At 36.1% G+C, this 11,744-nt stretch overlaps 1 protein-coding gene and 1 pseudogene across 1 annotated transcript; both read right to left on the reverse strand.

Annotated features, from left to right (window-relative positions):
* Positions 1–3,441: 3,441 nt before the first annotated feature.
* Positions 3,442–3,942, reverse strand: LOC145164380 (uncharacterized). Its single transcript, XM_079083105.1, has one exon. It carries the CDS (start codon positions 3,940–3,942, stop codon positions 3,442–3,444), a length of 501 nt encoding a protein of 166 aa, XP_078939231.1.
* A 6,796-nt stretch (positions 3,943–10,738) lies between these two features.
* Positions 10,739–11,398, reverse strand: LOC145164381 (secreted RxLR effector protein 161 pseudogene; annotated as a pseudogene).
* Between the last annotated feature and the right edge of the window lie 346 nt (positions 11,399–11,744).

Below are 11,744 nucleotides of genomic sequence, written 5' to 3' on the forward strand. Positions count from 1 at the left end.
TCGTAGGCACGGAGGCTCGAAGGGAGCGTTAGGGTTGAGGCGGTAGGCCAACAAGCCCTGAGAATTTCAACTCAATAGTTGAATCGATTAGACATGTTGGTATTCTAACCCGAAGGGGGTGATATGGGTTAGATATGAGTGTCGCACTGGTGGGCCGGTAGTGGTAGGTATGTTGATGATGGTTTGAGTTATTGTGATGTGTCTTGAGATTCATGTGTGGTGGTAGTTTTGTATTGTTATGTTGTCCGTTGATGAGAGGAACGCCGATTAGGCCCTTCGAGTGGCGGAGGAAAGTGGATATCGGCAGGGTCAGAGTGTTGGGCAACTGAAGTGACGAAAGTAGTGTCGATCGGTCAGCGGGAGCATTCCAGTCATGAGCTGAGGGCCAGGGATGGCATACCAGACTCATGCTGTGGGCTCAGAGGCAATCCAGACCTATGCTGAGGACCACGTAAGGGTATTCCAGTCGTAGGTTGTGGGCATAGAAATTGTGTTGGTTATGTCTGTTGTAGGAGCGCGTTCGGATTGGATGTATTGTTGAAGATTCGGGGGAGTTGCAGTCGGTTGTGACGAATCTGAGGCTGGTGGATGAGACGCAAGGATTGATCCTTGGATCTCAAGTTATGAGTAGACCCGAGTTATGTTCATGGAGGTATTCCAATCTAGGGTATTCCATTCTGAGGATGACCGGACCTTATGATTGACTGGACTTGATATGTTTGGTATTCCAACCCGAGGGTTGATTGGGTCAAACATGTGAGGAATACGAGGGTATTCCACCCTAGGGATGGTTGGAGCCATCGTAGGCTCGCCTGGTATTCCAGCCCGAGGCTGATTGGGCCAGGCATGAGTGTTCGTGTTTCAGTGGATTGATTTTGTATGATGATGAGGGACAATTATCCTGTTAGCACAAAGGGTTCGCCTCTGGAAGAGGGAAAGTTGGGTTTCCGATACTTTGGATCATTAGGATTTTGTCAGTTGGCAAGTGGCTTGTAGGACAGATCTTTCAAAAAGGTTCCGTTGGGTTTTGCATCATCTTTCACGTTTCGCAGTTGCGAAAGTGTGTGATGGGTCAGGAGGCGGTGGTATCATTGGATGACATTCAGGTCGGTGAGCGCCTGGATTATGTGGAGAGGCCTGTGGCCATACTGGGGAGAAGGGTGAAGGTTCTACAGAACAAGGAGGTACCCTCGGTAACGGTATGGTGGGAGCACCAAAGAGAGTCTGAGTGGACATGGGAGCCGGGGGCAGAGATGCGGGAGCACTATCTGAGGTTGTTCACCGCAGCGGACTTCGAGGACGAATTCCAATTTAAGTGGGGAAGAATTGTAACGCCCTGATTCCCGGGTATCAATTTATGGTTATAAATTCTCATGATTTCAAGGTCTACTCGACGAGTTGGTGGCCTGACTCGTCGAGTAGCAGCGGGTTGGTCTGCGAGTTTAAGTGACCTACTCGCCGAGTCCAAGAAGGGACTCGACGAGTAGGAGCTGGCAGATGAAACCCTAAATCCCATGGTTTTGCACCCTATTTAAGAAGACTTATGCCTCCTTTGGCCACTTTGCAGTTCTAGAGAGCTCTTAAGAAACTGTAATTCGTGTGGTGCTCTATTATGTGTGTATTAAGCTTGGGAGGGAGATCTTTGGAGAAAAGGGAACTTGGAAGGCAAGGGAATTGGAGCAAGGAAAGTGTGGGAATCAGAATCTACCTCAGTTAGCATCTTCCAGAGGTATCAAGTCGCCACCTTTACTTCTTTTCCCTTCTAGATCTCTTTTTGGTTGAGTTTGGGGCTTTTATGGATCCTTGAGTTGATAAGGTGGACTATGGGCTAGATCTGAAGTTGTAACTTCAGATCTGGACCCTTCTTAAGTCCTAGAGTCATAAAGTTTCTGGTTTGGGCGTGAATGAAGCCTTCCTTGGGTAGGAAACCCCATTTCAGGCTTGGATTGGACATTTGGAGCCTTTATAGCTATGCATGCACGTAAAGTTGGAACTTTACGTGAAAAGCATGCCTTAGAAGCTTGGATCTGTAGTTTGGAGCCGATGCATGGCTCAAATGAGTCTGTATGGCAAAAAGGAGTGAAGGGACTCGGCGAGTCGCATGGTCGACTCGGCGAGTCATATGAAGATAGGCATGAACTCGACGAGTTGTAAGAACAACTCGACGAGTCATGTGAACAACTCGGCGAGTCGGATGAGATTTCCCCAAGTTATGTATGCGTGCATATCCGTCGAGTTGCATGAAGGAAACTCGACGAGTGGCCATAGAGTTTCGATCGTAAACCGAAGGGACTCGACGAGTCACCCCGATGACTCGGCGAGTGGGCAAGTACTTCAAGGAACTCGGCGTGTAGCCGAGGGTACTCGGCGAGTTAGGGTCAACATGGACTGTTGACCTTGACTGATGACTTTGACTTTGACCAGGGTTTGATTAGCTGACTTATGGGGGTACCTTGAAAGGTTGGGAACTTATGGGTATTTATGATTGGATCATTGATGGTTATAAGTGTTGGAGTTTGGGGCAGTGTTTCGGGAGCATGTTTTCGTGGTTCAGACCGGCATTGCAAGGTGAGTTATCCTCACTATATCAACAGGGTCTAAGGCACCAATGCCGGCCCTTTATATGGATCATTGCATGATGTGCTTACTGATTTACATCCTGGTAGTTAGGATGGTGATATGCTATGTTAGTGGTCGGTTAGGTCGATATCCTGGTTATAGGATTGTTGATATGTTTATTGATCTGTTAGATTGGCGTCCTGGTAATTAGGACGGTATTATGTTTAGTGACCTGGTTAGAGTCGGTATCCTGGTATATAGGATGATGCTATGTTAGTGACCAGTTAGGTTGGTATCCTGGTTAGGATGTTGCTATACTATATGATCTGCTAGATCGGTTTGTCTGTCTATGGGCTGTTGTGTAATTACTTGCTATATGTGCACATGGTCATTTGCTTGATCTTTGGGTTGAGGCGGTCCTGCTTCGTGCTGAAGGCCAACGTACCATACGAGCGATCCGGATAGACTGTAGGACCGTATTGCGGTCCAGTCATACCGAAGGCTCGGGATAGATCCAGATAGACTGTAGGCCCGGTGCGGGCGGTCCAGTCATACTGTAGACTCAGAGAGTGGACCAGGTGGACTGAAGGCCCGGTGCGGGCGGACCAGTCACACTGTATACTGGAGATGCATGGCTGTTCTGTATTTGTTGATATGATATGATTATGGTTATATGAGGTTGGTATTTTGGGGGTAACTCACTAAGCTTTCGGGCTTACAGTTTTAGTTTATTGTTTCAGGATCAGCGGATGGCCGCAGGTAGGCGAAGGCGTGACCGTACACTTCCTCGATTTACGATTATGATTTCTGGGAACTCTAATGTATGAACTATTTTGAAAACAAATTGTAAATATTGAATGGTTTCAACTGAATCAAAAAGTTTTAAATTGGCTCGAATTTTTGGGATATGACACCTACATTTGGAATTGTTTGTCCTTGAGCTTTATTGATTGTCATAGAGAAACTAAGTTGAATTGGAAATTGCTTTCTCTTTAGTTTGAATGGGAACATCTCATTCAATCTGGTGCCATTACATAACCCATTTGAAGGATCGATATTTCGCAAAAGTATTACTGGGCACCCAATTTTTAACCGAAGATAATGAGGGGGTACACCACTAACATTTAGCGAGTTCAAATATTCCATCGGATATAAGTTATTTTTGTCATCTTCCGCTTCATCAAAACTGTAGTAAACTTTTTCCTCGCCAGAAAATCGTTCGATCAACTTATTATTAATCTCATCAATACTTTCATTTTTAGTTGACAATATCGCCCTCGAAATGATAAATTTTGAATCGGCGCCGTTGGATTGCAAAGAAGGAAATATTGCATCAATCAGAGCGTCCACTGAATTAGGTTTATCAGTGTATGGAATGGACATGTTATCAGGTATACGTATAAAGGACTCGTCCAATGTTTCCTCCTTTCCATCACCGACTCGTAATAAAAAATCAGAAAACCATGGGTCATTTACCGCTCTCATGTTGATATTTCATCGAAGCCTTTTAACTAAAGCCAATAGAGGTGACATCCGTAAGCTAGAGTCCACAATTTGTGCTCGAGTGCCACGTCTCACGACCGGCAACACTTGTCTAAAGTCACCTCCCATTACCATTATCTTTCCACCGAAAGGGAGCTTCTCATCTGTGATGTCTTGTAGTGTCCGATCAACTGCTTCTACCGCCTGTCTCTTAGCCATTGTTGCTTCATCCCATATGATTACCTTTGCCTCGCGAAGCAGCTGAGCCTTCCCACTTTGTTTAGTGATATTGCACATCGAGTTATTATCAAGATTGAGGGGAATTCCAAATCGTGAATGAGTTGTTCTCCCTCCTGGCATGTTGTTAGCCGCAACACCTGACGTGGCAGTTGCAAGTGCAATAAGACCACGAGCACGAATATTGACCAACAAAGCTTTGTAGAAAAATGTCTTTTCCAGTTCCACCGGGACCATCTATGAAGAACACACCCGAAATATTTTCATCCACATGCCTCATTATCTCATCATATGCAAACTTCTGGTCTGGATTGAGATCGTCCCGCGCATGTAAGTCTTCATTTTCCACATTTATAGAGTATTCTTCTTGCACCTCACGATAACCTCTTGATTGTAAATTGATGTGTGCACTGACATTTGGAAGGTCGTAATCACTAAGCTTTTTACTCATGATTCATAAACTATTTAGTTATGAGATTTCATTAAGTTTTTTTTTATGTTTAGCTTTACATGATTTTCGGTTTATGAAAATATATGTTATATTTATATTCATTTATTATGAGTGGAAGATAATAAATTTATCATGACCTATAAATATACTATTTGATTATTTATCATGAGCAATTTGATAGATATTTCTCTACGCATTACTTTGTGGGATTGCTTAAATTTGAAAAGTGCTCTTTAATATTCAAGTGTATAGTTTATATTCTACCTTTGAAACAAAATAAATATATAAAAGGAATATAGAGTTGACAGAAACAATAATGGTTGGGATCTCACATTCAAGCTTTATAGTGTATATGTGATATTTTTGTAGTCTTTATTTGGTTTGTGTATATAGTTCACCTATCCATAGTAAAAGTATATATATTTTTTTTGAAACTTTTTGTTTTACATATTTCAAGGTACGATTTAACCTAAAAACTTAATTTTTTCAGTAGTTTGTATCTTAGATTAAAAAATAACAAAATAATATTATATTTTTATAACATAAATATATCTTTTAATCATCAATTTATATTTATAACATTTATAATTAATGCGATTAGTATATAATATTTATTATTATTATTATTATTATTATTATTATTATTGATGTTTTGTTTAATTCTGCCGAAAATAACCAAACCCTGAACTACCGGCAAGGTATCGGGTATGAAAATTTGGGTATCCGGTTAACCCAATATGTAATTAGTTTGGGTATCGGATAAACGTAAAAAGTTTGGGCATACCCAAATTTCTGATTTTTAAAAAAAATAATAATACACTGGCTGTGAAACAAATATCAAATATCGAAGTCTACTTAAACCAAATTCATATGTGGCTGTAATAATATAGAGTAAATTACACGAATGGTCCCTATGGTTTAGGGTAATTTGCGTGCTTGGTCCCTAACTTATTTTTTTAACTCGGAAGGTCCCTACTGTTTGTTTTTGACGCGTTTGGTCCCCGTCTTACCTAAAAAGACTATTATGTCATTGATTTTTTAATTTATTTAAATAAACACACCCCCAACCCCACCCCTCTCACCTTACGTTACCTACCCCACCATTTTTCTCTATTTAAATAATAGTCTTTTTAGGTAAGATAGGACCAAGCGCGTAACAAAAACAAACAATAGGGACCAAACGCGTAACAAAAAAACAACAGGGACCTTCCGAGTTAAAAAAATAAGTTAGGGACCAAGCGCGCAAATTACCCCAAACCATAGGGACCATTCGTCTAATTTACTCAATAATATATAATGTTATAGTAAACATGGCCTAAGTATTCAGGTAAAGAAACAAACCGGAATACAGGATGTGTCTTATTAAAGAAGATATGATTCTATAGAGATATAAATCCAACACCCAATGTAAATAGCATTCAAAATTATTTATTTAAAGAAAAACCTAATTTGCACACAATTTCTGCTGCATGGTTAAAAATGTTATGTGAAGTTTGTAGAAGGATAAAATCCTTGCCATCCTATCAATTTCCATACCTATGAAACTGTAAGAAAGATAAAAAAAAAGTCGCATATAATCAATTTGGTTATTAGATATTTTTTTATTACACAATACCCAATGGCAACATAAATGAAACCATAATCACTACTATGAAACCATCAAACATAAATTAGCCATGATAGAATGTTGCTGCAATTTTAAAATATTAATTCCTCTTGATGAAAGTGTTCAAAGCTTGAAGTTCAAACAGTGCTATAAATGAGTATGTTTTCATATGTTTATCTGTAGTTTGCATATAAAAACCATACATATATATGATGTCACAAACAAATACACACACATAAGTTTGTCACTTCAAACAGAAGAAAGAAGAAGATTATCATTTGAAACAAAAGTTAGAAGAAGATTATCATTTCAAACAGAAAAATTTTATCACTTCAAACAGAAGACAGAAGAAGATTATACACACATCAAATTATAACAGATAGAAGAAATACAAAGAACCTGAATTCGTGAAAGAATTGCAATGCAATGAAGTAATCTTCCAGTTCCAGATTCCTTGTTGGTGAATTGTGTTGTAAGAGTAAAAAAATAAGAACATCTATTAGATTTATAGGTGGAATAAAGTATTCCATGATATATTTTTGCACACTGATACTCATTCCAAAATTAAGCAAATTGATATCATACCATAAATAATAACATTAACAAATATACTAAAAAACAATATAATAACTGTCAAAAGTCATGCTATAAATATTTTAAATCATACCAAAATTAATCGTATTATTATAATTATTTAATTTAGATAATATCATACTAAAAATATTAATATTAACAAATATACTAAAAAATTAAAAAATCAATATAGTAACTGTCAAAAGTCATACAAAAAATATTTTAAATCATATCAAAATTAATCATACTTTTAGCATATTTTCATTAAAATAATATCATACTATAAATAACACATATATCAGAAGTTGAAATTACTGTCAAAATTAATAATATTATTAGCATATTTTCATTAAAATAATATCATACTAAAAAATAATCGAGCATTTGATCACGAATTTTTGGGTTTATGAAAACGATGTGGCGCGATTATTATTATTATTATTATTATTATTATTATTATTATTATTAAAACATATTGAAAAAAGATGAAGCTTGAAAAAGGTGTAATATGATAATATTTTGATAAAAGAAATTTTGGGAAATATTTTGCTAAAATCCTAAAATATATTTTTTTAACGAAAAAGTTTTTATTTTTATTTTAACAGAAAATGACAGATTATCGTCTAATGTTAAAAAATCAGAACTTTTCTGTTAAAAAAAAAATTAGAACTTTATCAAAATTTTCCCAAACACAACCTAAGGCTAAGTGAAAAATGTTTATTATGTGTTAATGGCAAAATTCCATGCTTACCTTTTTTTTTTTCCAATTTATAGATCCCCTTGATATCCACGCATTTCAAATGGTACAAGCAATTTATGCATAAAATATAAAGATTAAGTTAAAAATCTGACATTTAAATTTCAAAAGTGAAAAATGTTTATTATGTGTTAATGGCAAAATTCCATGCTTACCCTTTAAATTTCTAATTTATCCTTCTCAAGTAACTTCAAATCTGTCATAAAAAAATCAGTTACAGTAAATAAAATTTGAACTTTGAAGGTTGAAAAATAGTGAAATTTGAAAATAAACAGGCTATTTACCAATTTGTGCTGAAGGTTGGGAATGCACTGCATTTGAGTCAAGATATGTGATTTCCACTTTTGGTTGACCAAGCATCTTCATATAAGACACATAGAAATACTTAAACCTTTTGGGAAGAATTTTGGATTTTTATTATATAACATGGTCCATAAAGATGACATCCATGGATCTAAGGACCCTTCATATCTGCATAAGAAAATCATAGCATAAATAAACGAACGAGACAACTGTTCATGTTCGTTCGTTTAGCTGAATGAACAGCAATTTGTGTTCATGTTCATTCATTAAATAAATAAACAAACTTCTCGTCGAACAATTCGTTGAATGTTAGGTTCGTTACAGCCGTGTGTGTGTATATATATATATATATATATATATATATATATATATGTAAAGAGAGAGAGGGAGAGAGAGAGAGAGAGATAGAGATGAGTTATAATGAGAACCCCAACGGATTTTTATACCCAACATTTTTCAAAGAAAATACTGGAAATCATCATACGTAGAGTCTAATGCATTCCAAAAAAAATTAAAAAAATTAATTTTTTTTCATATGGATATATCATATGTGCATATTCATATACGTATGTGTATATTTTTCAGAAAACAAAAAGTCCTTACAAGCCTCTTTGAGAAAAATGTATATATATATATATATTTTTCATTGGCATATATATATATATATATATATATATATATATATATATATATATATATATATATATATATATAGAGAGAGAGAGAGAGAGGGAGAGAGATGAGTTATAATGATAACCCCAACAGATTTTTATACCCAACATTTTTCAAAGAAAATACTAAAAATCATCATATGCTGAGTCTAAGGCATTCCAAAAAAATAAGCTTTTTTCATATGGATATAGCATATGTGCATATTCATATACGTATGTATATATTCTTCAAAAAATAAGAATTCCTTACAAGCCTTTTGCAGAGTCAAAGAGAATCTCTAGAAGCAGTTCCAAAAGTAGAAATTCCCTTCATTGGAATATATATATATATATATATATATATATATATATATATATATATATATATATATATATATGAAAGGATTTTGTCGCATAAAAATATAGTTTTTTACAAAAACCGGCAACGGAAGCTTTAAATTTTTATAAATTTCAAGTGTAGCAACAAAACAAACCGTCAAGGATCCTTTTAAAGAGGTTCGAATGATGTTACATCAACCATAGGGTGTTTAGTAAATACAACATTTCTAGCCTTTGGACCCTCTTGGATTTGGGGTGTTGAAGTAGATGGGAAGAACAATGAGCTTGATCTTCTCTACTGGTAATCCACCAACAAGAATATCATACCAAAATTGCTAGATTTCTTCTTGTACAACTTTTTTCTATAAGCCTTAAGTGCTTAAACAAATAAGCACTAAAAGGAAGACACAAAGTAAACACCAAAAGCAAGTAATGTCTTCAAAAGAGGAGAGAGAGCATCAAGCTCTTTGTTGCTTACGGTTTTGAAGAGAAAGAGAGGAGAAGTTAGACCAAAAATTTGTGTCTTCTTCATGCATAAGACCCTCTATTTATAACCCCATCCAAGCCTGAACTTTTGAATATTATATTAATAAGTATGGGCTATAAAGGGAGGCATGGGGAACATTATGCTTCTTACAACTTTCGGCCCTTATGGCTAAAATAATAAAATAATGTTCACTAGTCCTTTAACCATGGTAGAGTAAGCCTTTGATTTAATCATGGTTAACCAAAGTATCAAAAACTTTGTACATGACTTATTATATGATATCTTATCATATAAAGACTATTTTTCTACTTCTTACAATATTGTTTTCATAGAACAACAATTTTTCTCTAATTAAATACAAGAGTTGAATTTATTTATTAATATCAAATATGTAATAAATATTCAATAAGTACCAACTTGATTAAGGTGTGACCCTATAAGATCATATGTTATTAGCAATGTCACTCAATAATGATTCTTGGGCATATAGATCCAACAATCTCCCACTTGCACAAGATTCAATTAAAGACTGACATAGACAGTAGCTGATGTCTAGAAACGGGATACTGTCCCTAATAACACACGAAGGGGTGCCATGAATCAACATCCAATTCCAGGAGCTCACTAGCTACAATTGAAGTATAAGGTAAGTGTATCAATATTCTCTTTGTTACAGACATCATGTTGGGTATGAGACATGGAACGTGATCATCCTCATTTTCCATCCAACTTGTAAGTAAGGCACCTTAGATGTCTAACTCTCAACACATAAGAGGAACAAATCCCCTCTTGACTACATACATACTGTCATATAGTTCATGCTCTACCCAACGAAGGCTTTTATAACTGCACGATTACGACCAATGTTTAACCATGTCAAAGTATAACAATCCCAATACTTGAGGTCTCCAATATGCATCTCAGGTCGAAATACATAAAGATATTTACCTGTGATCAAGATTCACTTATGATATCGATCCATGAAGTGACTCTTGATGCGGGTCATATCCAATAATTGTTCTCAAACAAGTACATATGAATTTGGATGCAACACCTTGCTATTTCACCTCTTGAAATCAACCAAGTCGATTCATATTAGTCTTAATTCACAGTTGCTCCCTCAACAGTGACTGACTATGGACAAATTTTGAATAATTACATTATTCAAGGATTGAATAACATGTTAATATAGAACACAATAATATTCAACACAAAAGTGATGTCTCATATTCAGAGGAGATTACATATCATTGCTACATAGTTCTGAATATCCAGATATTAGTCAAGTAAAAATTTAAATCCAATCACTAGCTAGTCGTAGACCGATTCCTTTTACATGACTCTCAAACTTACTTTGAGGTAGAGCCTTTGTGAACGGATCTGCTAGATTATCATCTGTATGAATCTTTTCAATGCGTACTTTTCCCAATTCTAATTCCTGACGAATGAAATTGAATTTTCGTTGAATGTGTCTATTTTTGTTACTAACCATCGGCTCTCTTGCGATAGCGATGACACCAGTGTTGTCACAAAGCATATCAATGGCACTTTTGATGCTTGGAACAACACCCAGATCACCGATGAATTTCTTCATCCAATCAGCTTCTTGAGCCGCTTCACACACAGCTATGTACTCTGATTTTGTTGTAGAGAGTGCAACTACTTCTTGCTTTGAACTCTTCCAGGAAATGGCTCCTTCATTAAGTGTGAACATATATCCCGACTGTGATCGTGAGTTATCTCGATCAGTGTTGAAACCAACATCCGTGTAACATCTTACAGTGAGCTCTTCTCCAGCTCCTCCATAGACCAGAAACATATCTTTAGTTCTTCTTAAGTACTTAAGTATGTTCTTAACAGCCACCCAATGCTTTTCGCCAGGATTAGCTTGATATCTACTAGTTATACTAATAGCATAAGCTACATCTGGCCTTATACATGTCATAGCATACATAATTGAACCCACTGATGAAGCATACGGTATGTGTTTCATTCTTTTGATCTCATCTTCAGTACTAGGGCTGTAAGCCTTAGAAAGAATGGTACCAGGCAGTACGGGAACAATTCCTCATTTCGAGTTATCCATTGAAAAACGTTTGAAGATTTTTTCAGTGTATGTACTCTGGCTCAAACTAATGAGTCTTTGGGATCTATTTATATAGATCCTAATACCGAGTATGTATGCAGCATCCCCTAGATCTTTCATTTGAAAGGAGTTACTAAGGTAGGCCTTAGTCTCCTTCAATGTCGGGATATCTTTCCCGATCAGTAATATGTCATCAACATATAGAATTACAAAA

This window comes from Lactuca virosa, chromosome 3 (genome assembly GCF_052849685.1).
Source record: "Lactuca virosa cultivar CGN04683 chromosome 3, Lactuca_virosa_CGN04683_v6, whole genome shotgun sequence".
Classification (NCBI taxonomy): Eukaryota; Viridiplantae; Streptophyta; class Magnoliopsida; order Asterales; family Asteraceae; genus Lactuca; species Lactuca virosa.

Bases quoted from the DNA above. Each gene is read 5' to 3' on its own strand.
- LOC145164380 (XM_079083105.1), bottom strand. From the start codon at position 3,942: ATGTCCATTCCATACACTGATAAACCTAATTCAGTGGACGCTCTGATT.